The 25,978-nt window shown below is 36.8% G+C and overlaps 3 protein-coding genes, 1 non-coding gene and 1 pseudogene across 5 annotated transcripts; all 5 read left to right on the forward strand.

Annotated features, from left to right (window-relative positions):
- On the forward strand, positions 1–749 carry LOC101296574. Its single transcript, XR_184779.1, has 2 exons — positions 1–535; positions 689–749. It is a non-coding gene; the product is annotated as an uncharacterized LOC101296574 (transcript).
- A 5,824-nt stretch (positions 750–6,573) lies between these two features.
- On the forward strand, positions 6,574–7,621 carry LOC101292513 (UDP-glucose flavonoid 3-O-glucosyltransferase 6-like). The gene is made up of 2 exons (XM_004301928.1): positions 6,574–7,228; positions 7,317–7,621. The coding sequence occupies exons 1-2, from the start codon at positions 6,574–6,576 to the stop codon at positions 7,619–7,621; spliced, it is 960 nt and encodes a 319-aa protein (XP_004301976.1).
- Positions 7,622–9,576: 1,955 nt separating this feature from the next.
- On the forward strand, positions 9,577–11,325 carry LOC101292806 (F-box/FBD/LRR-repeat protein At4g00160-like). Its single transcript, XM_004301929.1, has 2 exons — positions 9,577–10,488; positions 10,825–11,325. Exons 1-2 carry the CDS (start codon positions 9,577–9,579, stop codon positions 11,323–11,325), a joined length of 1,413 nt encoding a protein of 470 aa, XP_004301977.1.
- Positions 11,326–12,634: 1,309 nt separating this feature from the next.
- LOC101296777 (polycomb group protein EMBRYONIC FLOWER 2-like) lies at positions 12,635–21,479 on the forward strand. The gene is made up of 22 exons (XM_004300628.1): positions 12,635–12,871; positions 12,974–13,133; positions 13,222–13,277; positions 13,413–13,527; positions 13,726–13,885; positions 13,979–14,047; positions 14,661–14,800; positions 15,020–15,082; positions 15,227–15,348; positions 15,487–15,551; positions 15,825–15,877; positions 16,225–16,278; positions 16,360–16,419; positions 16,938–16,984; positions 17,107–17,228; positions 18,234–18,272; positions 18,355–18,493; positions 18,952–19,000; positions 19,638–19,721; positions 19,836–19,915; positions 20,635–20,724; positions 21,087–21,479. The coding sequence occupies exons 2-22, from the start codon at positions 13,002–13,004 to the stop codon at positions 21,205–21,207; spliced, it is 1,860 nt and encodes a 619-aa protein (XP_004300676.1). The 5' UTR covers positions 12,635–12,871; positions 12,974–13,001; the 3' UTR covers positions 21,208–21,479.
- An 824-nt stretch (positions 21,480–22,303) lies between these two features.
- On the forward strand, positions 22,304–25,154 carry LOC101293104 (annotated as a pseudogene). Its single transcript, XR_184836.1, has 5 exons — positions 22,304–22,592; positions 22,848–23,065; positions 23,855–24,102; positions 24,205–24,583; positions 24,729–25,154. The product of XR_184836.1 is annotated as a secologanin synthase-like (transcript).
- Positions 25,155–25,978: the final 824 nt, after the last annotated feature.

Here is a 25,978-nt window from a genome sequence, read left to right on the forward strand (position 1 = left end):
TTTCGTTTCTTGTGTGAAGCTTTATTTTTCTTATTCATCAAACTTTACAAACATGAGTGTGATTTTCAGCATGGTATCAGAGCCATGGCGGCCTGACCTGCGTTTGACTACCTTTCTTCCGCTGCAATCCTCTTCTAATTGATACTTCAATATAGGGAAACCCCCAAATTTTTATGATCTAAACCCTAGAAATTTTCCACAATTTTATTTTCATTTCGTTGGTGTGAATATTCAAGCATATGGCGTATTCGACTCAAACCTGCGACACCATCTCGGTCAAATTGGACGAGATTAACTATCCTACCTGGGCTTTTCAGATGCAACATCACCTTCGTGGTCATGGTTTTATGAATTTATTGATGGTTCTCATCTCTGTCCACCACAATTTCTTGTTGGTGATGATGGCTCTCTCATCAACAACTCTGTTGCTCGAGAAAAATGGTCGGAACAAGATGGTTTACTTATCTTCATGATTACTACCACACTTTCTGCAGATGCTTTAACTCTGGTTATAGGTTGTCAAACATCTATGGAGGTATGGCTTACTCTCAAGCGAAGGTATGCTATTGTTTCTGAATCACATATTATGCAATTGAAGGCTGCATTACACAACATTAAAAAGGTTATGATTCAATAGACAAGTACTTGTTGCGTTTTAAATATATGAGAGATCGATTAGCTGTGGCAGGAGTTGAGATGAATGATCAAGATGCTAAATTTATGATTCTGGCTGGTCTTCCAAGTGAGTATGGTCACACACGGCAAATTATTAGAGGAAAAAGTGGTATGAACATGAATGAAGTAAGATCTTTATTACTCTCTGCTGAATATGAGATTGAGTTGAAAAACAAGGCTAATTTATCCTCTTTATCTACAATGATAGCTCAATGTGGTTCAGTTTGTCCTGCATCTCAAAATGTTCAGTTTAGCATGCCTAGTAATATTCCTCAAATTCAAGGTCTGTATAATTGTGGCTATATGAATGGGAATCCTGTGTCATTTTGCCTGCCTATATATGTTGCTGCTCAAAGTCAAAGCATGTGTAGTCCTTCTGGTGTTTTGCTGAACAACAACAATCTTGGGAGTGGAAATTACTTTTCAAATGCTCGAGCTTATAGTTATGCACCTCAGATTAGCAAATCTATGAATCAAAATGGCAGGTCAGAAAATGGTGGCTACAGTTTTGTTCAGTCTAATATGCTTTCTTCTGTTGGTAATCATGGTGTCACTCAAAATGGGATAAATCTATTTGCCTCTTCTGGTTTGACTAATGTGCATCAATATAATACTTCCCCTGCAACCACACAATATGGTTTTGTTTCACCACATAACACTATGAATGCAAGCACTGGTTTTGCTACACCACCCACATCAGCTTCCTCACCAACTTCATCAGATATTGTTCCACAAAATGGAAGATTTATGGGTGTCCCTTCTTCTCCTAGTTTTCAGCCAATATTTACTTCAGGGGTTATGCTGTTTAATGGTTCAAAACAGTTGCAGACCAACTTTCAGAATTACAATGCCGGTTTTGGTGAACAAAACGGTGACAATGCTTCTCAACCTCCTTCTGATACTGAATGTGATGATTATTTTGCTCGCTGTCTGACTGATGAAATGGATGATCTCAAGGAATACTCTGGTCATGCTGCTGAGCCTTGTGTTATTAATCCAGTACTGACAGATCCATCATATATGGACAAGCCTTCACTCTTGCTAACACAGGCTCAAATAGATCGTATAAAGCTTCGAGATAGTATATCTGTAGCAGAATCTGGGAAATTTCACAAGGGAGGAGTGAGGTCACTCAAAACATATGAAGCAGGTCTAGAGACAAGACCAATAACTTCCATACAAATACCTAAGGCTTTGTCTGCTTCCATCTTTACTCAACCTGTGCCACCCTCCATTGCTAGTCAATTAAGTTCTTGTCTTGCCTTGCCAGATAACAATTTCTCTCCAACACAAGTTATCACTCCAATGAAGGTTTCACTAGAACTGGAAGCAATTCAAGCTGTGCGGGATCATGATGGGATGCCGGCTATGAACAGATATCTAATGAGTTCTCGGCAAGCTTGTGCGTCTACGAATTTATGGCAATCTTGTCCTCTCATTCCTCCTGGTTGATAGATTATTTTGAAAGGAGTCTCTGCTGCAAACTTGTCCTCGACTCCCCAAGCACAGGTTTGAGGGGGGATGTTAAGAATAATATAGATCATATCCTAGTTGGCCCAGTGCAGCAGGCCCAGTCCATATCAACATGCCCAATTCATAATCAACTTGGAGAACAAGTCTGCAGTTTTTTGTCCTTTATATATTTTGGTGTACTGCAATTCTGGGAGAATCAATCATCATCTTTTGCTGTACAATTACCTCTACTATCAATACAAGCTGTTTTCTTTCACCTTCATTCTTCATTTTAAGAAAACTAAGTCGATCTCAGTAAACTATATATGAGAGGAGGCTGCTATACCTGTAGTCACAGAAATGACAATTTTTTAATTTTTTTGTTTTAAAACGTTTTATTACAGAAATTACAATATATCATTCAGCTTCAACTTCTTCTTGATCAAGAGAAATAGTGTTCAAATTAATCGCTCAGCTTCAACTTCTTCTTGATCAAGAGAAATAGTATTCAAATCAATCTGTAGTCTAGTAGATGGGATGCCTTCTTATCGGGTGTTCCTTACAAGAGTGTTTAATTTTACACATTACCTCAGTCTGATATGATACATCGGAATAATATAAAATGGACAATAAATGATGAAAACACACACACACACTTGACATTTCGCTGCCTCTCTCTCCCTAAAGCGTTGGAAACTTGTTCCCCCACATCTCATTGCTCCACAATTATTTTTTCAGGATACAGACTAAACAGTATTTGGCATTTTGATTCATCTAGTATAGGATTAGGGTTTAGGGTGCTCCAGAAAATATTTGATCGTGATAAAAAATTTCCAGCCCATCGGGTATAAGACATTGGGCCGCTAAGCCCCATATTACGGACGGATATAACTACTGTAAATCTGTGAGAGTGCATGGAGGTTTTCGCTCTCACTCTCGGACTATGCCTTCATCTTTCAGCAACAAATTCGATCCTTCAGGTACTATTCTTCTTTGTAATATTTTGTTGTTGTCAGACTTGTTTGTAATATTTTGGTTTTCAAAAGACGAAAGAAAACGTGATAGAATAAAGATTGAAATCCTAACCCTAGTTGTACTGCGTATATATATTTAGATATAGTCTCTTTATTGTTGAAGACATCAACGAAAATTAAGAAATGAATCCAAGGATCTGTGCGAAAGAGAAATTTTCTATCATATTGATTTTGAGGTTTTCATGCATATTAGGCAATAGTCTGTGTACGTAAATTGTTTCTCTTTTTGTTTCATTTTTCATGGAGATATTTGAGAGTGATGCAAAGAGATCGATTTCCTGTTGTTTTATTGTTTCATCTGCTTCAGTTTCTGTTATCAGAAATATGAAAATCCCCTATGTCATTGCAAAGATTGGAACTTAACATGCAACTTGTCCTGAAACCCCCATCAGGGAAAAACTGGATTTGGAGTCCAAGAATCAATCAAGAGGAGAGGATAGGATCAGTGAATTACCGAATGCTGTTCTTTGTCACATACTTTCCTTTATTCCGTCAACAAAAGATGCTGTGAGAACCAGTGTTTTGTCTACAAGGTGGAAGGACATTTGGGCAGATGTTCCCAATTTGTACTTCAATGATGACGAGTTCTCCTCATCTGCTGATTTTATAGCATTTGTTGATCGTGTACTTCTTGTTCGCGACTTATCCGCCATTCAAAGATTCAAGCTTCATTTCAATAACTGCCATGCTGAGCATTTCTCTCAAATTCATGGTTGGATTAGCACTGCTGTCAGATGTACGTAATCTGGTGGAACTAGATCTTTCTATCAATCCTAAAGAACACGAAATGTTTGAGTTGCCTATGAGCCTTTTGACTTGCAAGTCACTGAAGATTTTGATCCTGAGGTTGGTATTTATCATCAATATGCCTACATTGGTGGTGTGTTCTACAAGCCTGAAATACGTCCATATCCATTTTAAAATCTATGACCCTGAGGTCGATGTTGATGATGATCAAGTAACAATTAAATACCGCGGTGATATCTCCATGAATTTGTTTCATTTCCCTGTTCTTGAATATTTATCTATAGATGGAGATCTTGGACACAGTTTGTTGGACTTTAGCATCTCCGCGCCTGAGTTGAAGACATTAAGGATAGATTTGTACAGTTCAGATGATTCGGATGATATGTACTTCTTTTCTATTGGTGCCCCGAAGCTTGAAAAACTTGATCTCCATGTGTGTTCTATTTCAAATTTTAATTTTGAGAACACAAAATTTTTAGTCGAAGTCAATATTGGACTACAGGTTTAAGAATGAAGATTATGTGGAAGAGGACTCTGTTAATCAATCAAATGAGTTTCTGGAAAAAATTTCGATGGTGAAATATTTGTCACTCGATTCATGGAGCATTTATCAAGTAAGTTTTCGTAACTAGCTTCTTACTTACTTTAATATATCATGTTTGGTGAAGAGCATTACTAGGAGTTTGAAGTGCATTAGATTGATAAGAGGGTTGTCGTCCCTTGCATCATGTAATTTTATGTTCATGCTTCTATATGTTTTTTTTCTGTTGTACTATTTAGCAAGCATACTGTTTTTTACTGAACTCCCTTTTCTCCATTTCGGCAAGTTATGACTTGAAATAGCATGTTATGCTTAAGTAATATAGAGTCAATCAATTCCTGCATGAGTTGCTTTCTGATTATATATTTTCTTTTTGATTAAGGCTTGCTCTGTGCCTGCTTTTGATAATTTGAGCAAATTAACGCTGGTTGATTTTAGCGGCTCTCACTGGTGGGAACTTTTAATGAGGTGGCTCGAGAGATCACCCAATCTAGAATGTCTTGAAATAGACGATGGGTTTTATCCAATCAGAAGTCGGATGGAAGCATACATGAATGAAGTTCCTGAGAAAACTGAGGTGACTGAACGAAATGTGTTCGACCTTACCAAGTACGCGAAAGTGCTGAATTGGATTCCACCGGAACATGTTCCTAACTGTTTATCGTCACGCCTGAAGACTATCTCCATTAAGGGATTAACTGGAAAGGCACACATTGGATATCTTGATGAAATGGAATTGATCAAGTATTTGTTAAAACATGGTCGAGTTTTGGAGAAGATGACTATATATACTCCTGGTCTACATAGGAGTACAGCAGATGAAATCTGCTAGGAAATTTCAGTGTGTGAAAGGGGCTCGAAGATTGTTCACGTTGAATTGATAGAGAAGATGTTTTATCAAGGTGAATGCCTCTTCTTATAAGCTTTCACTAGTTTTACTTTCTTTTCATCTTTGTATTCTTTTCCAGAGGACATCCATTTCCATTTTCCAGATATAAACTGAACAATTAACATTGGATTTGTTATCATTTATTGTTTACACATATTTTTCTTTGCAAATACAATTGTAGCCTTTTGCCTTGGCGCAGATGTTATCAAAACTTGCCGTTTAACTAATCAGTATCAAAACTAGGAGAAAGGTTTTTCCCTTGCTCACACATAATCAATCACCTCGATAATTTTATGTTCATGCTTCTATATATAGTTTCTTTTCTGCTGTACCAACTACCGCAAGCAAACTGTTTACTACTGAAATTCTTTTGTTTTCTTTTCAATTTGGCAACTGATGATTCGAAATAGTATATTATATATGCTCAAGTTGAATCATATTACTTAAACTAGTTTGATTATTATGATCTTGATCCTAGACTCCTAATAGACTTACAATTATATTTATGTGTTCCGTTTCAAGGCTCGCTTGCCAGTTTCATGTTAAAATAAATGGTTTGATTCTGTTGTTATTGTTATATTCATCAATATTCTTAATGGCACTAGTAACATCTAGCCAAGAGAAACAACATATATATACACCGGTTTCAAAATAAAGTATCAACCGATTTTGCTCTCAAAAAAAAGAAAAAGAAAAAAACGTTACCAATTTTAACTTTCACGTTTCATTAGACACATGTATATATAAACACATGAAATAATCAAAGATCAAGAAGAGCATATATAGTACCTGCTTGACTAAGTTGAGAAAAAGAGAGTAAGATGGAATTAGAACCAAACACTAAAGAAAGAGTGATGGTGGTGATCATTCCCAGCCCAGGTATAGGTCACTTGGTCCCCATGATCGAGTTTGCACGACAGATTACCAATCGCGACGATCGATTTTCAGTACTGATCCCCATCATTCCGGCACCTAATATGCTCATGGTCAACCAATATGCAAAGTCCCGAGCCGAAGCCTACGCTGCCAATAATATCTAGTTCATCGACCTCCCTCTCATAGACCTCCCTCCGAAGGATCATTTCCGATCAATGGAAGCCTTGACATCTCTCCATGTCGAAAGTTACAAACCCCACGTCAAGCAAGCAATCACTGATACCTTGCAAGCCGAGTCAGACTCCGACTCGGTTCCAATCCGACTCGCCGCATTAGTTGTGGACGTACTTTGCACTTAAATGATTGATGTGGCTAAGGAACTAGAGGTTCCTTCTTACTTGTTCTTCACTTCCCCAGCTGGGTTTCTAGGGTTCATGCTTCATTTGCCAACCCTAGACAAAGAAACAACCACGACTGAGTTTGGTGACTTTAGTAGTGAGCTGGTGATACCGAGTTTTGTTAATCCGGTACCCAAGCAAGTGTTACCTTTGGTGATGCTCAAAAGAAAAGGAGATGGGTACTTTTGGTTTTTGCATCATGCAAATAGGTATAGAGAAACAAAGGGCATTATCGTGAATACATTTGACGAACTTGAACCATATGCACTTAATGTTGTTTCTGATGGTCGAGGTCCGCCAGTTTATCCGGTTGGACCAGTCGTTGATGTCACCGGACCGGATGACCGGTACTCGGAGAAGGTTGGTCATGATACCATCATGAAATGGCTAGATGATCAACCTTCATCTTCTGTGGTATTTGTGTGCTTTGGAAGCATGGGAAGTCTTACTGGACCTAAAGTAAGAAAGCTAGCGATTGGGCTTGAATGGGCCAAGGTTCGTTTCTTGTGGTCCTTGCGTGAGCCGCCCAAGGCATTAGGCCTTTCAAGCAAGTATATGGATCTCGAGAAAGCGGTCGATGACCTTTTAGAACGAATTAAGTGTTGGGATGGGCTTGGTCTGCGGGTGGGTCCCGCAAGCGGCAGTGTTAGCACACGATGCAATCGGAGGGTTCATATCACATTGCGGTTGGAACTCAATTTTAGAGAGTGCATGGTACGGCGTACCAATTGCTACATGGCCTATATATGCCGAGCAACAAATGAATGCGTTTGAGATGGTGAAAGAGTTAGAATTAGCGGTAGGAATTAAGATCGAGCATAGAGATTACGACGTTTTAGTAACAGCGGAGGAGGTAGAGAGAGCAGTAACATGCTTAATGGACGGTGAGGATCCTGTGAAGAGAAAGGCTAAAGAGATGAAAGAAAAGAGTAGAAAGGCTGTAATGGAAAATGGATCATCATTTACATCCTTGGCACGCTTGATTGACGACATAATGACCAATTTTTGAGTCATTATAAGGAGAATTTTTACCAAATACCATATTTTAATCATGCATTACTCGTATTCTTTTTGTATTATTTTTGTATGTTCAATATTCAACAGTGTAAGCATGTAAACTTCTAAACCTTTTGGTGTGTATCAGAATGTTATAGCAAGAGGCCAAGATATGAAAGACTCACTTTCGAGTGTGTAGCTGCACTTAACTAGCTGCTAGTCCTTGATTCACGCAAAACCAAACACTAGGTTAGTTTAGCTCATAGTTTGGTTTGAATTATCTAAAAATCTTTTCAGAGGACCTACATTTCTATGTTAAAACTGGATTTATATGGATAAAATGATTAGGGCGGTCTTATATTGAAAAATATTGAAAATGTGACTTCTATAAAATTTTCTTTCTTTACACATATTTGTCTTACAAATTCAATATATATATATATATATATATATCGCCTTTTGTCTTGGCCTGATTTTATAAAACTTGTTGTCTCAGAATGAAACTCTAAAGTCTAAACTTGCTGTCTCCTAGCCTTTTCAGGTGGAAACGATACTATTTTGAGACCGTTTATGACTATTTATAATTTTTGAAATTCTAATATGCTTGCATTGTTGAAGTAAATGTTTTTAATTTGACATATAGTGCTCTGACATTGGCCGGAATAAATGACGTGTTCATTTCTCACTATAGAGTTGGGTGAAGTCGTGAAGATGCTAGTAAAACATTAAATAAGTAAATTTACAACTGTTTGAGTTATGGTACGTTACGTAGATTAGAACAAGTAACGTGTTCAAATCTCGCCCTCACTAATAATATCGTGGATACAGTTGGATAGAGAAGCTAAATAGCTAATAAAATAAATAAATAAATAAATAATGAATAAAATCTGAGCTGTAGTACGTTGATTGTAACAAGTGACGTGTTCAAATCTCACTGATACAGTGAATAGAGTCGGGCAAAGATGTCGATAAAAGAAATCAAATCAATATATAAATGTTCGAGAGTGTAGTAGAGGGTAGGGTTCACTTTCAAATTGGATCAGAATTGCAGTCTCACAAACTGTGAAAATGTCTCGGCGGCTGTTGTACTCAGATAAGTATCCCTCTTATTCGCTGAAAATAATCCGACCGTTCAGGTAATGTTGTTTCTAGCTAGCCCTCTTTTCAGTTTTCACTTAGACTTACAGTTTTACCATATGTTTACGGATTTCATTTTGAAGGAAAAAATAATGAGATCTAATCTTCGCAATACATGGATCTTGAGGTTTATTCAAAGATAGACCTTTGTCCATTCTCAAAAACAAAAAAAAGGATATATAGACCTTTGGTTTATGTATACTTGCCTTTACCCGTACATACTTGCACGGAATCATAATCACGATCAACTAAAGATAAGCGTGAAGTCGTGAACGGTTAATTAAGTTATGAAAATCCTCGTGTCACCAGTTCAAATCTGGTTCTTGGCACATGACTAATTTGCATGAGTATATATTCTACAAATTAATTGATATGGGTCGACATATATATTCAGTGTTCTAGTTATAGATCATGATACATACTTATCCATCTAAGTGTCGAAACTATCCCTCTTACTAATTTTACCGTATTATACAGTTATTTATCCTACTAATCGGTAGTTTTTATGATTATTTATTTATTTAATTTGTTTTTATTTTTATTTTGCTTTCATTGTAACAACCTTTAATTTTTATTTGTGTTAGTTGATTCATTAATGGTAATTATGGAAGTTCACAATTTGGCGAAGCTTTTGAGGGCTTGGCTTTATAGTAGTAGAGATTGTTATTTCATTTTCAGTTTGATTTTTCTGAGAAAATTCAGAAATGTTTGGAAGTGCGTTGTCATGCTTGTTCAGTATTGAAATAAATGAAAATATCTCTTTGAAATTAGCTGATAAAAATTACTGAAACTAGCCAATTAAAGTCTGGGGCATAACAATTTGTCTTAATAATGATCAGGGGTGAGGATAGGATCACTCAGTTACCGGATTTTGTTCTTGGTCACATACTTTCCTTTCTTCCATCAACCAAAAGTGTTGTCAGAACGAGCATTCTGTCTAAAAGGTGGAAGAACATATGGACCTCTGTTCCCAACCTATACTTCCGTGATGAAGAGTTCGACCGTGATGATGATTTCATAGCTTTCGTTGATCGTGTGCTTTCTAGTCGTGATCCATCATCCACCATTCAAAAGTTCCACCTTCATTTCAATCATTGTGCTCCTGAGGATTTCTATCGCGTCGAGAATTGGATTAGCACTGCAGCAAGGTGTAACGTAGTGGAACTAGTTCTTTCTGTCCGTTCAAGTGGAAACATGATGTTTCTGTTGCCTGAAAGCCTTATGACTTGTAAATCACTTGAGGTTTTAAGGCTAATGTCAGTGTTTGTCATGGATAATGGGGATGCATTAGGATGTTTCCCAAGTCTGAAGCGCTTCCATTGCCACTTTGGAGCTGAAAACTATGGCGGTCTATACAGCACGACGGGATGTTTTCATTTCTATGCGCTTGAACATTTTACTATATATGGAGATCCTGGAACACATTTCTTCGAAGATCTCAGCATCTCTGCGCCTCAATTGAAGACGATAAGCTTAGAGTTTCCCTGTTCACCATATGATATGCATAAGTATTACAATATTGAGATTGATGCCGAGGCCCTTGAAAAGCTTGAGATCAAGGAGGATTCTCTGTCAAATTTTAATTTGAACAACACACAATCGCTTGTCGAAGCCGATATCACAATTGGTTTTCATCCCAGTGAAGATGATGTGGAAGAGGAGGACGATGTTAGGCAGGCTAATGAGTTCCTGACTGCAATTTCTATGGTTAAATATCTCTCTCTTTCATGGAGCTTCTATGAGGTAAGTTGCTTATTAAGTTCAAGTTATCCTAATTATCTTGATTCTTATGTTGTATATCATGTTTGGTGGAGAGGATTATTGGATGGAAAGAAAAATACATAGAAAGAAAATAGATACACCCTTCTGCTGTGTTATATATCATCTGTATTCTTATTACATTTCTATCTGTTATAACATGCCAATTCTAGTATTTTGGATTGTAGTGTTTAGAATGAAAACCACTTTCTTCATTTTGGCGATTGATGATGATACAAATTAGCATATTATGCGTAAGTAGTCTTCAATAAATTCTTGCCTGACTTGTTGTTTGATTAAATTTTTGTTCTTTTGATGAAGGCTTGCTCTGTGCCTGCTTTTGATAATTTGATCAAACTAAGGCTGGTTCATTTTGGCTGCTCTCACTGGTGGAGAAATCTAATGAAGTTGCTTGAGAAATCACCTCATTTAGAATGTCTTGTCATAGACGACGGTGTTTATCCAACCCGAAAACGTTACAAGGTGATTGAACTTCTTGAGAAAGAAGATGAGGTGATTGATACTACAAAGCAAACAAAAGTGCTCAACTGGATTCCACCAAAATCTGTTCCCAACTGTCTGGTGTCTCACTTGAAGACCATTTCCATAAGGGGATTTAGAGGAAAACGTTGCATTGGATATCAGGATGAGATGGAAGTGACCAAGTATCTGCTAAAACACGGTCGAGTTCTGGAGAAGATGACTATTTATACTTCTGGTAGATTTCCAAAAAAAGATATCTTCAAAGAAACTTCTATGATTAAATGGGGTTCTGAAGCTGTTCAAGTTGAAATTATCAAGAAGGTGCTTTATGAGGATTAGAGTGATTCTGTGATTGACGGCATAAAAGCGTCTTCTTAGTGTTTTGTGCCTTCCCATCTGCATATGTGACAATCCTTCCATTAGTTCTCTTTCTCTTCATATTTGTTTTATTTCAAAGGACCACAGTTTAGAGTGATTACTTGAGCAGACTTGTATTTGACTATTTGTACTATTTTCAGTATTTTGTTTCCGGAAGAACACAGTTTACAGTGATTACAATTAAGCAGACTTGTATTTGTGTCTACTGTTTTGTTCCCAGAGTTTGTTGTCTTAAGATTTCATCCCATATGGAATTCATGTCTTGCTCTAGAGATTGTCTTTGTAGAATTCTACCATGAGTTGCTGTCTTGCAAAATGACCAGAGAGAAGGAAAGAAAAAAAGGAGTGGACGAGTCCTGATCGAGGTGTGTCGGAATCAAATTTGCCAACCAGCACCAGTGTTGGTTATCTATGACCAGCCAATCAAAACTGGTGCGGGTTGACAGAGAGATTCCAGGTGTGTCAGTGTGTGATAGATACTCCAGAAAAGAAGTGAATGAATGGTGATGATGGTACAACTGGTGAATATATGAGTCTTTAAAAGGGTGCAAAAATTTGAGGAGAGGTCTAAATTCTAAATTAGAAGATATGAATGTATTTAAACATAAGAAATAATAAAGTATTCGAGTTTATTGATTCTCCATATACACGAATCAAATGAGACATTAGATTAATTTCATACACTATTTTTTTTTCCTAGTGTTCGTTTTCCTTTTGTATTCCGAACACAACAAATGACCAAGTTTCCTTTAGCAATACTTCAAATTTTGCTAATGAAAATATGAAATGAGATCTTACATAGACTTATTTCAATGGATAAGCAAGACTGATTCAACAAAGAGATGGAGTAGTTCCCCATCACTCAAGGAGTCAAGGCCCATGCCAAATCGTATTATACTAAATTACTATATGGATCTCTATGAAAACGAAATCTACTACACGGATCCAATTATACCACGACATAAAACATTTCTATAACAACGTGTTGGCGTGATATTCTGACAACTTTACACCACAACGATTTAATTTATTAGTACTAATAACCGAAAAAAGAGACCAACACTCAAACTCATGAGTCTAGTAGGTGAAAAACTTGACAAGACTAGATTCTTCCTCAATTTTCTTTCTTTTCCAGGTAAGTTTTGTTACCAAAACAAGAAAGGAAAAACAGAAAATAGCTCACAAGTGAAAACAGAAGATAAAATAGTAAACCCACAAAATACACACCACACCTGAAACTAACAGACAAAAGAAACCCCAAAGGTCTCTCTTTTCTCCTCCTCCTTCTTCTTCCCAGCTGCCAAAGCAAAACTAAAAATGGCAGCTTCACACTAGAACCATCACTGAGCTTGAATCGCAGCACAGATTCCGATACAAGAGGAGGCTCGATTTCTCGATGAAGAAGAAGCCTCTCCGAACCAAACAGCCTGAAGAATCACAAACCCCAATCCGCCGAATCTTCTCATCTTCTTCGTCTTCTCCAGCTTCAATTCCACCTCCTGGCTCCGTCTGTTTCTTCATACTCTCTCGCTTCGATTTTCAATGAAAAATTTTGAATTGAAAAGAAGGCGTGGTGAGGTTTATGACCTTTGTTTGGTGAATGTTGCAGGTACGCTCGAACCGCGAGGGTTGATAACATGTGCCGGCAGGAATCGCACGTGCGGATGTCGTCGGAGGAAGAGATCGCCGCCGCCGCCGAGGAGAGCCTCTCTATTTATTGCAAGCCTGTTGAGTTCTACAACATCCTCCAACGCCGTGCTATAAGAAATGTAAATAATAATTCGTATATTTTAGTGTCGAAATCGAAATGTTAGTAATTGCTACTGAATGTCTGATTAGTGATTTGTTTTCGTGTAGCCGGCTTTCCTTCAGAGATGTTTGAGCTACAAGAGGGAGGCCAAGCACAAAAAGAGGTATTAATGTTTGATAAGGATTCCGAAATTTCGTTCTTTTCGAGTAAATTTATCTGTTGTTGTGTAGATATAGTAGGCATTTATGTGTGGAGGTTTAGTTTATACTGAATTGGTGTGGTTTTGGATGTACTTCAGAATACAAATGACAGTGTCGGTTTCGAGGAATGAGCGAGAAGGTGTACAAAGTCAGCAGCTCTTTCCTTTGTATGTATTTTTGGCGAGACTAGTTCCTGATGTTGTGGCTCCAGAGGTATGCATTTTCTTCAGTCTGTGAATGGTTTGATCAGTATGTGCTTTTCTAAATCTTTATTGTTCTTATGTTTTATTGTTGTGACGCAGCTGGTTTTGGCTTTTTTTATATTTTTATTTTTTATTTTATTTTAAATTTCTTTGGGTGGTTTTCGTCCATATATGTTTGATAGAAATTCTGTCTTTGATGAAAATCTAGTATAATGCTACATATCGATTCAGTCGAGCTTGCATGTTAAGCAATTTGACTGGGGTTGATGGCACTGGTCAACATCAAGCAAATTTTATTCTGCCTGACATCAACAAGCTCGCATCTGAGGCTAAATCGGGATCACTTGCAATTTTGCTTGTCAGCTTTGGTATGGATTGTTTTGTGAAAATTGATTGGTATTGAAGCTGTTTTATGTGTATGTCATTTCAATAATCAGGCTAATTATACTATTTCCTTGCAGTGGGTGCGCAAAATCCACTGCGTGGAATCAGTTTGTCCAAAGGTCCAATGGATATGGCATCCTCCCCTGGTAAGACAAGCTGCAGTTTCTCCTGACATGTTTGCTCACATGTTTTGGCTATATGAGGAGTCAAAAGTGTGTTAGCTTGGACATTCTTGTGCAATTTGTTTTTCTTTAGTTAGATTCACATAACTTTACACTATATATCTCACAGGTACATGTTTGTCATCAAAAGCGGGTTTTTATTTTGGTTTTCTAAAAGAAAGAGAATTGTTTGATTAAGTTGGCAACAAAGAAGTTGGGTATTACTTTGGAAATCCATAAAAGAAGAAGAGGAATTAAACGTATAGCAGGAAGAATATACTGGCCCCCTATGAAGCTCAATATTGTATAAATTTAAAACCAAAGTCACAAAGTAAGAACACCTGGGAGAACAATTTAAGAGAAACATGGGATTTCAACAGCTTAAGTTCATAACTTATTTGAACCAAAACTTAAAGTGAGATAAATTAAGAGTTTGGTATAAATTATCATGCCCTTTTATAGGTCTCTAATTTTAACACATGTTTCTAATCACCAATGTGTAGAGTGAAAGGTAAAAATTAAGTTTCACCCAGTCATTAGAAGTTTTTCCCAAATTTATTTTGCCAGAATCCAAATTAATTTTTCTTTAACTTGACAGCAAATGTAGGAGGGTATTGCCTATGGAGCAAGATACCGCTGGAATTACTTTATATATCATGGGAGAGTTCACCTAATTTTGGTTTGGGACAGAGAGCTGAGTTGATGTCAACTATTGACATGCAATCTTGCTTTTTGAAGGTATGCATCACCATATGACTATTGACTGTTGATACATAATAGTCTTTTTTCTTGACATATTTGGTTGCGAGTGTACTTAAAGCTTTGTGCATTATAGTTCCTCGAACAAATTTCATTTTCTCTATTATAATCTCTTATTCCTGATTGGACCAAAAGTAACAATTTAGATCTTCTTTCTTTAACTTGCAACTTATTACGTCTTCTTTCTTCTTGTTGCAGTTAAGTTGTTCAAATGAGGACAAGTGCCTTATGATTGCAATTCCGTATAATCCAGAAACTTCGGTATGCTCTAGTCTTAGTTTTAGTGTTTCATTCAGTATTTTTAAATCTTTGTTTCTCTAGGTGTTTCACTGTTAGGCAACTGTTTCTGATGGGTATTTGTTTTTTTTGGTATTTGTTATTTCTTGGTGGTTTGGGCTTTCAAAGATCATATCCCAGCAAGTGCAGGTCAATATCTCTGCAGAGGAGCTTGGTGCCAGGGAAAAATCTCCTTATAATACATACATACGTAATGACATTCCTTCTTCATCATTAGCTCATATTATTCGGTAATTTACATCTCTCACTAGCAAAGTCATCTTCTATAATAGTCAGTTATTTATATTTTTGCTTCTATGAAATCATTTTTCCTAATCTGTAACATTCTGGAAAGTTGCTTAAAAGATATTTGCTGCTTGTTTGTCCAGGTTAAGGGCAGGAAATGTGATTTTTAATTATAGATACTACAACAATACGTTGCAAAGGACAGAAGGTATTAATGACTCTTTAATAATCCTTAGTGACCTTATTATAATAGCTTTGTTCCAAAGCAATTTGGAATCTTAGAGTTGCGATGAAACTATTAAGCTTTTGCCCTACTTCTGTTTACTTGTCAATCCTATAATAACAAACTTTCTAGCATAGCATTTTCTGGCTTCTTTTTCTTTGACACGTTTTGTCACTGAGGCCTTTCCCTCTGAAATTTATTCTATGTTTGTATCCTGAAATGCATAATCCTACTAATACTCCTTACTTTGTTTCACAGTGACTGAAGATTTTTCCTGTCCATTTTGTTTGGTTAAATGTGCAAGCTTTAAGGTTTGAACCTCTCCCATTTTTTTTATTAGTTTTCTTTCATGTTGTAGTTTATTATCATATACTATGTTTTTATCCTAACAGCTTAAGCTACTAGGAAAACTAAGCTAGAATTATGTGTTCAAACTTTGACTACACCCCTTGATTTACATTTAAAAATATGTGGACACTTGTTAGTTAGTGAGTTGAGGTCTTGACCCACACATGATGGGGGAGACTGAGAAAGAGAAAGAGAGGGTGGTTGTTGAAGTGAATAGAATCTCTAAATCCTAATACCTTAGGAATTACACTGTGAAAAGCCAGAACTTTTGTTATCTTATGCTGAGCTTTGTTCAATCTTCTTTCTACAGGGTCTGAAATATCATTTGCTCTCATCGCATGATCTCTTCAACTTTGAATTTTGGGTTGGTAATCTGTAATCTTCGTATGATACATTGATTTGATATGCTAGACTATCACTAACAAACTGATGGACATTCTTGTAGGTGACTGAAGAGTGTCAAGCTGTAAATGTTTCTGTGAAAACTGACAATTGGACATCTGAGGTATTTACTCATAATTTCACATGAGTGAATGATAGAGCAGAAGTAACATTTCCATGATCAAATTCCATATCAACATCTCTTATCCCCTTAATATAGACTATCTATATATTTATTCACCATCAAGTAGTGCTTATTCCAGAGATGGAAGCTGTCCTAATGCACTACTTTATACTGTGTGATATTTGGAATTAGATTGGAGGATCATCATGATATGACTTAATTGTTTTTTTTCTCTTCCCGAAAATCTGTGTGGCAGTGGTAAAGTGAATCTTTAGTAATGGCTGTTGAAGATGAGTAGATGACAGATGAAAGTACACTGCTATTTTTATTATTTCATCAATTGCTGACTTACTCAAAAGATAAATAAGAAACAATAGCTGAAGGATGACTGATGTCTTTTTTGATAATTTGTTATCGAAATACACCAGTCTAATATCTAGCTCTATTGAGTGGTACAAACAAATTTGCCAGTTTAGATTTCTAAATCAAATAATCTAAATCTTAAATGTTCTGTTCAGATTGTTGCTGATGGCGTTGATCCTAAGCTACAAGTATTCTTCTTTTGGTATGTTTCTATTCTTTCTTGGGCTAGAGTTTGACCCAATAACTTTCAGTAACCTTATGTCTGTGTAGTTTTGAGATTTATGAATGCCTTCAACTAAATGAGGAAGTTCATGCCATGTCCAGCTCAAAGCCACTTCGACGAAGAAGACCCAAGAGCCTAAATCAAAATTCAAAGCATGTACATCCACACGTCTTACACTCGGGCTCGGCTTCAGGACTCTGTGTGCTTTTGGACAAGGCTGATGGTACAATTTCTTCTCGATTCATAAACAGATGAATTGGTTCTCTTTAATATGAATGAAATTTTGAGAATAAAAGAAATAGAAGAATAGAAGGACAAGCAGTTCTTGTAGAGAAATACTATAAAAGAATATTTCAATCAGCATATATCTCTTGAAGAGATCAAGCCCAGAACTCTGATTAGCTCTCATCACTTATTTAATAAATTAAAGCTTCACCATTTTTTATCCCAGCACACCTATTAATACGTACATAGATGTACTTGGGTGTTTGTCTAAATTGTGAGAGGGTAGGAGCGACAGAAAAGGATTGAACAAATTGGGATTTTGAACTTTATCTAACAACCGTCTTTTAGCTCAAAATAAGTCTCACTTAATTCAGATCGATATATTTAGTACTGAAGAAAACTTGGGCATTAATAAATTACTTGTGAGTAATTTCTTGAAAGACAAGTGTGTGGAGCATCCATTATGGAAATCAACCTATCCTTGTCATGTTTTTATCTAGTTGATTGGATTTTAGTTAGGAACTCAAAAGTGTTCCTGACATAATGAATTGCAAATGTCCTGCAACATGAAATTTCCAGACTGCTGACTGCAAATGAGATATGATTGATCTCCTGGAGCCTCCTGGAGAGCTATGTAATAATCTCCTTCAGGTGCCTACGAAGCATCCTCCCAATACTATTTTTACGAAAAATTCACTTAAATTAGGCCTGAGCAATTGAGCAATGTTTCTGTTATAAGGACTTGCTTTGGAGTGAAATGATGAATAGCTATTCTTTTTCCATGAGTTTGGATGCTGATTGAAAAGGTAGGGCCAGCCAGTTGTTTCAATACTTTTCAGTATAGCAATAAACCTGCCAGTTGTCTTCGATATTGCCTTGCAAATTTAAAAAAAAATGACTTGAAATTAGTTTGCTAATATGTTATTTGCTTAACCAGACTGAACTAATATCTCCTTTTGTGCTCCTTTTCTTGGACACTGCCTTCTTACACGCCTTTGCTCAGATGCTCATTCAAGTAAGGGTGATAAGGCCAGGATAACAGGTGAAATAATTTGCTGTAATTTAAAATGATTGGTTGGTGCTACAGTCTGCAATTTGTTTCATCTATTTTTTTTATCTTCCAGGGGTTTCAAGTTCAATACCACAGTCATATGCTGATCCTGGTTGTATCCAATCATCATCTGGAAACAATTTTGCACCTTCTCAAATGCTACTGTTTGCAAAGACAAGAAAATTATCAGTTGAACGTTCAGACCCTAGAAAGTATGTTTCACTCTCCCTTTCTACTTACTGATCATGAATAAATGCAGTATAGGTACTCTTGTAGAGCTAGTTCATTAAGGTCAACTATACGCATTAAATTTACTCGGTCTATGTGCTTATTAAGATCCATCGTTGTTGCTGGGATACATGGCTACTCATTCCTTCTCAGTTCATTAGCTTCGGCCTTTCTATTTCGTCTAATTGAACGTAGCTTTTATAAATTAATATCAACAGGACAAAAAATGAGTTATCTGAAGTAGTTATGCAAATGCCGTGTACAGAGCCTTTTTCCCATTTACTGTTTTGTATGTGTTCGTTAGTATCTGATTATGTTATATATTATCTTTTATCAAATACCATGATACCGTCTATATATCTTTCAATGTGTTATATAGTTCCTGCTCTTATCCGCATACATTAATAAGGTTTTTATCAAGAAGTTTTCTCTACATTTTCAGCTGTGCCCTCCTGCGGAAGCGACAATTCTTTCACTCACATAGAGCCCAGGTTTACTTCAATCAATGACTGATGACTCTGTTTTATATCCTAGGAGCTATTAGTTCTTTGTTATCCCAAGTGATTCAATAATTGGAATTGGAAAATTTATGCTTGAATGGCCCAATTATTGTTCCATGATCAGTCCTTACTGAGTTGAGGGTGGGTCTGATGAAATACTGGCCCAAAACTAATTGTATGGTTCCGCTTGCATATGAACCAGAAAAGCTATTGTAACCCAATTATATACTGGGATTGTTATATCATAACAGTGGCAGACTAGGTCATTCTTTGTATAGGGGGACAAAAAAAACCCTTAGTCTGATCATCAAATAAGATTATCGAGAGTGTGCAATTTTTCCTAATCTGATTTTGGTATGTGTCTGATTCTAGTAAGGGGGTGAACTATAAAGCATCAAAATGTACTGAAAGAGAAACTGGATAGCTGTTCAGTAGTTACATCTTCTACTTGTTAGGTTTGGTATATCACTTATTTTAAAATCGAAGTTGTGTGATTTACGGTCTTATTGCAATTTGGTTTTGTCCTTTTGGCCTGTGTTTGGATGTCACTTCTGTTCAGCACTGTTGTTTGAATTTTTAATTTAATGTTTGCTGTCAATTTTTTATTTTTTATTTTTTATGTTTGAAGCCAATGACGTTGGAACAAGTTTTGTCCGATCAAGATAGTGAGGATGAGGTTGATGATGATGTTGCTGATTTCGAAGATCGCAGGGTATAATTGTCTCCCCTCCTTCTCTCTCTCTCTCTCTCTCTCTCTCTCGGAAAATTGAGATTTTGTACTGAAAGCAAATGCATAACTTGTATTATATTATTCTCTTTACTGCAGATGCTTGATGATTTCGTTGATGTAACCAAAGATGAGAAGCAAATGATGCATATGTGGAACTCCTTCGTGAGAAAGCAACAGTAAATTTTTCTCTCCACTTTACTTTTTTGTTTTTAGCTTCATGAGGGTGGTTATCTCTTTTCTGTGGCACTTTGTAGTTTAAGTTTACAGATCCATCAATTCCTACACACATCTTACTGTGGCATGTGCAGTCTAAATTTCAAGTGATGAACTCCTGGAATGTTTATGTATTGAAATAGTATATGTCAAGCATGTGAACAAGATCTTGTTTTTTGTATCCACAGAAATTTGTTTATCAGCCATGTCTATAATAAGAATAAGTTATCAAAGTTTTGATACATGTTAAGGAGTTTTAATCTAGTATTTCTATTCGACATACACATACGATGACCCCTCCATGAATGTAGCAGTCTAAATTGTATGATAATCGGTAAACAAAATCTCAAGGCTGATAAGCTGATAGGTCAGGTCGGTTACAATAATCTAATTAAAGTTAGCTGTATCTGCTGGTATAACCTTTAGAATCATATCTTACCAAGTAACTGATGCAATACTAAGTTTCATCTTGGCTTGAGTCTAAACATTCCTCCATGTGCCTGGTTTATAATTTAATTATCTGAGATAGGAAACACTGTTGCTATTGGATGTCATGGTACCTTTTCGCATCTCTTTGTTTGCATTCAATGACTTCATCATGGATGAGTTCATTTTCATGTCTGGACCAATTTTGGTTTTCTATCAGTTCCTCTTCTGAAACATGTTTTCTTACTAATGGCAGGGTGTTGGCTGATGGCCACATTCCTTGGGCATGCGAGGCATTTTCAAGATTGCATGCACATGAGCTTGTGCACTCCCCGGCCCTGATATGGTAATTGCCATACTTGATTACTTTACCTATGCATATATCTAGTTTATATTTGGTGACTATTTCATGAAGATTTTAGTGACACGTAATCAAGGGATGCTCTTGGCTTTGAGTATTTATCTGTCTAGATAATACTAAGAAATGGTACACCAGTTGTCATGACATGCATAAACATACCTTATTCAGTGTGAAAGAGTTCTATTCATAGCAAATAAGTGGTGTCTGCACATGTGAGAGAAGTTTTACTAAGCAAGCTAGTAAGCTACACATTTTGGTACAAGTCCTATATTCTCAGGGAAAATGTTATAATCATGTTTTGCTTTTGATGAGAAACTGTGGAGTCTCAAAGATATATGATTTGTCAGGTGTTGGAGATTATTTATGATCAAATTGTGGAATCATGGACTCCTAGATGCACGCAGTATGAACAACTGTAACATTATTCTTGAACAGTATCCAGACCAGGTTTTGGATCCGAAGAGTTGAAATAGATTAGTTGTTTATTGAAATCGGGAATACTCAATTCAAATGTGTTGCCGATCCTAGTGATATGATTAACATTATGTTTTATAATGTGCTTGATTATGCCCATGATTAGGACTTAGGCTGAAGGTCATTTTGTATCCAATTTTCCGTTGTGTAATTAGCTGTAACCTGTAAGTTAAAATTTACATCAGAAAAGATATGTAAGAACAGCAACAGACAAAATTCATTTTTTTTTTTATTCAATGTTCAGTTTCTTTCTTCCCTTGCAATTTACAGTGATCTGAAGTGTGAACTACCGAAACCAATATCAGTGGGAACAATAAAGGTATCCGTTACAGACATAAGACTTCTTTTTCGACAATTCTAATCTGTTTGTTCACCTTAATTATGATATATTTCTTTGGACAATCGGCTAAATTGTGTAACGTCCAAATTCGTTTATTGTAAGTGAAATAGATGCGATGAATTAAACATTTTGGGGAGCCTGAACTTTTCTCCTTCTTTTGCATGGAGATTAACCAGAAGATCAACTGTGATCAGAAATAACAGCTTCTCTCCCAATCCAATGTCTTCTCTTGCAAGAAACACTGGGGGATGATCGGTCTCAATTCCCTTTGATTGTTGCCACTTTGTTTCTTCAACGTCAAAGTTCTCCCTGGATAGGGCTGCTTAGCCACAAGGGTTCCAATCAGAATATAACTCGTAAAGCAACAAGTATACAATTTGATCACAAAATGGTCATTCATTTTGACATTTCTGTGAGGGGGTTTGTTCCCATTTGTAGAAAAAGTCCTCGAGTTTCAAATATTTAAAGGCACTTTCCTCCGCTGGTCATTTGGGTGGATGGCTTTTCTTTAACTGCATAGACCACGACTTCACCAGATCGACTGGCCTCAGCAGCCAGCGGCAACAAGGAAACAACAACGCTTGCTAGCTCTCTCTCTCTCTCTGTATAAAGGCACTTTCCTCCTTCCATTGAAGTCACAAGTTCTACAGGTCCTCAGTTCAGTACTATACCATCTCTGTGTTCCAATTCTTTATCTGGTTCTTTCTTTCTCTCCTAGCTTAGCCAGCCACACATACACCGATGTCAAACATGGAAGTAACAGTGGCAACCTGGGCCGCTGTGAGCCTTGTTTTGGCTAGCATAGTAACAAGATGGGTGTGGGGTATTCTGGATCGGTTGTGGTTTAAGCCAAAGAAGCTAGAAAGATAGCTAAGAGAGCAAGGCCTCAAAGGCAACACCTACAGGTTCATGTATGGAGACTTGAAGGAGAACGCCAACCTTCTTGAACAAGCATCATCTATACCCATGAACCTCTCAACCTCCCATGACATAGTACCACGAGTCACCCCTCTTGACGATCAAACCCTGAAAACTTACGGTATGCATACATGCCAAAAACTCTATGATGATGCATAATTTGTTGCATATGTATGTATGAACTTGACGTGTGTATATACATGTAGTTTGCTAATGATATATAGTTTAGTACCATGCTTGCGGGTCCAATGATTGAGCATGAGGTGAGTTGTAAACTTAGATAGACATGAGCTTAAACATTCACAGATGCAAAAGAAGAAGTGTAGTCTATCTGGTTTCTTAGTACAAAAACTTACATGAGTTGTATCTTTTACAGGTAAGGACTCTTTTGTGTGGATTGGGACCTCACCAATGGTTCACATAATGAATCCGGAAGATGTGAAACTTATCCTCACAAAAATGGATAGTTTTCCGAAACCAGAACCAAGCCCACTTATTAAGTTGCTAGCACAAGGTATTGCAGCCTATGAAGGAGAGAAATGGGTTAAGCACAGAAGAATTATCAACCCTGCATTCCATGTGGAGAAGCTAAAGGTATGATATGTAGTTCTCAATATGAAATTTACAAGGAAATGTTATTAGCACTGACAGACATTCATTTTAGTGCTCCGGAGTTATTGTTTCTTTTACTTCCATACACTCACAGAATGACAGAAAGGTGAAGAGCAGTACATGCATATCAGGGGCGGATCCAGGAATCGCAATCGGGTGGGACTTGGATTTTTAGTATGAAAATATTTTTGACGGTGCTAGAGAAATTTATAGATTGAAAATAAAGATAAACCTAGTCATAAATGATGTAGTGGGCCTTTACCACTCCAATGTTTGTTTAATTCATAAAACACTTTAGACGTAATAAAAAAAAAAACTAAATAAGCATTTCAATAAGACCGACAACCTCGCGTCCTCACTGATACTGCGTGACAAGGGTATGGCAAGGAAGAAAAGAAGACAACAGACAACATAAACGTATATCTTTCTTGAGAAGATAGAGAAACTTATCTCTTTCTTTAACAAAAATGAAATTAAGTGTAAGTTAGGCACTTGGATCACGTCAATGCTAGCTAGGACTTGAGTGAGACTATCCCAAAAAATATTTGATTAGTAATTGTACAAGATGAAGGAATTTGAGTGGGACTTAAACTCAACAATCTTACAATCACACCATAAAATTAACGATAACTATAAGTAGTAATTTTTTTCCCCAAAATATTTGGGTGGGACTTGAGTCTCATGGTGCTTGTACCTAGATCCGCCCCTGATGCATATGACATTCTGAAGGTGTCGAAATAATTGTAACTTAGGTTGCATTGTTTGTTACAGCGTATGTTACCAGCAATCCACGAAAGTTGTAATGATATGATCAAGGAATGGGAGAGCTCAGTGTCTAAAGGGGGTTCATTATGTGAGTTGGATGTCTTCCCTTCTCTTCAACATTTAACAGCCGATGTGATTTCTAGAACAGCATTTGGGAGTAGCTATCAAGAAGGGAGGAAAGTATTTGAACTCCTAAAAGAACAGACAGGATATGCATTAAAAGCCGTACTTTATATTTCTGTTCCAGGATGGAGGTAAAAATTTAAGATGTTAACCTATAGATAATCCATACAAGTGTACTTGGATATCCTTCATAAATGCCTACTTAATTTTCTCAAACTGTATTGTGGTTATAGGTTTGTACCAACTAAGATGAACAGGAGGATGAAGCAAATTGACAAAGAAATAAGAGGTTTACTCAAGGGTATTATAGCTAAAAGAGAGCAGGACATCAAGGCAGGTGAAGCCACTAAAGATGATCTAATAGGAGCACTTCTTGAGTCTAGCTTGAACGATATCCAGGAGAATGGGAAGAACAACAAAAATGTTGGGATGAGTATTGAAGAGTGTAGGCTGTTTTACTTTGCTGGGCAAGAGACCACTTCAGTGTTGCTGGTTTGGACGATGATTTTACTTGCTCAAAATCAGGATTGGCAAGACCGAGCAAGACAAGAGGTTCTGCAAGTCTTCGGAAGCAACAAGCCAGACTACGATGGCCTATCTCATCTGAAAGTTGTAAGTACACAAGATGAAATGAACTCACATTTTTGCTGATCCATTATGTTCTTGCTTGTTTCATCTTGTACATGAATTTTGCTTAGGGAATGGACCGATTTTGTGTGATATATGTTAACCTTGGCTTGAATGCATTACATCCCAGGTAACTATGATTTTACATGAAGTTCTTCGACTATACCCACCACTGGTTGAGATGTCTCGAACCGTTCCCACGAACACACAGCTTACAAAAGTCTTATTGCCAGCTGGAGTCGATGTAGGCTTACCAACACTGCTCATTCACCATGATAAGGAACTGTGGGGTGATGATGCAAACGAGTTCAAGCCAGAGAGGTTTTCTGAAGGAGTTTCTAGGGCAACAAAGAACCGATTATCATTCTTCCCCTTCGGTGCCGGTCCTCGGATCTGTGTTGGACAGAACTTTGCCATGATAGAAGCGAAACTGGCCTTATCATTGATCTTGCAACACTTCACCTTTGAGCTTTCTCCATCTTATACTCATGCTCCTTTCTCACGTATAATTATTCAACCCCAACATGGTGCTCCTATCATTTTACACAAGCGTTAACTGAATTGTAACGAAAATGATTTATGTACTTGAAGTCTTTTTCCCATGAAGAAAAAATTATATGATTAATTTGTGATTGTAAGCTTGTAAGTTCAATAATATGTTGAAATGTTTGTTGCTTCTCTTGATTGGGTTTTGCTTTTGTTGAATTGTATTGCTTAATTGGTCTCTTGGTTGTTACAACATGAGGCAGGAACATTCCCTATTTATACAGGAAATGAATGCGCATATGAGCACCACGTGCCAATCATCTGTGCAATAGCTAATTAAATCACTAAGAGCATCTCCAACAAACATGTTAAATTTTTTTGTCAATTTCAAAATTTGACATGTGAGTTAGCAATGTCATTTTTGACTTATTTTCTCTCCAATAAAAGAGTTAAATTTGAAACTTATTTTATTATTTTCATAATATTAAAACATATAAAACTCTTTCTTAGAGGAAGAAGAAAAAACAACGGGGAAGTGAAGAGAGAAAGAATAATAAAATAGTGATTAGTGAATGACTCTTTCCTTTGGCTGTGTCAAATTTAACTATAGAAGCCATATTGTCAATTACACGTGGAATTGACTACTTTATTGGAGAGTTTTTAGGTTGTCAAAATAGAAAATTTCATAAAAGTCTTATTTTTAATATTGTTTTCTTCATAAGCGCACCTTAACATTTTTGTTCAAATTTCTCCATTTTGTGGCCCAAATCCAACAACTTACTTATATACCATACACTACCAGGACAAGCACTTTAGCCGACGAAAATTTTTCGTCGGCCTGTCAGCTTAATTCGTCGGCTAAGATCTTAGCCGACGACCTTTCGTCGGCTAAGA

This window comes from Fragaria vesca, linkage group LG5, assembly GCF_000184155.1.
Source record: "Fragaria vesca subsp. vesca linkage group LG5, FraVesHawaii_1.0, whole genome shotgun sequence".
Taxonomy (NCBI): domain Eukaryota; kingdom Viridiplantae; phylum Streptophyta; class Magnoliopsida; order Rosales; family Rosaceae; genus Fragaria; species Fragaria vesca.

Bases quoted from the DNA above. Each gene is read 5' to 3' on its own strand.
- LOC101292806 (XM_004301929.1), top strand. From the start codon at position 9,577: ATGATCAGGGGTGAGGATAGGATCACTCAGTTACCGGATTTTGTTCTT. The intron at 10,489-10,824 runs GTAAGTTGCTTA...CTTTTGATGAAG, and splicing joins TTTCATGGAGCTTCTATGAG to GCTTGCTCTGTGCCTGCTTT.
- LOC101296777 (XM_004300628.1), top strand. From the start codon at position 13,002: ATGTGCCGGCAGGAATCGCACGTGCGGATGTCGTCGGAGGAAGAGATC. The intron at 18,494-18,951 runs GTATGTTTCACT...CTACATTTTCAG, and splicing joins GAACGTTCAGACCCTAGAAA to CTGTGCCCTCCTGCGGAAGC. The intron at 19,916-20,634 runs GTAAATTTTTCT...TACTAATGGCAG, and splicing joins TCCTTCGTGAGAAAGCAACA to GGTGTTGGCTGATGGCCACA.
- LOC101292513 (XM_004301928.1), top strand. From the start codon at position 6,574: ATGATTGATGTGGCTAAGGAACTAGAGGTTCCTTCTTACTTGTTCTTC. The intron at 7,229-7,316 runs GTCTGCGGGTGG...ACTCAATTTTAG, and splicing joins TAAGTGTTGGGATGGGCTTG to AGAGTGCATGGTACGGCGTA.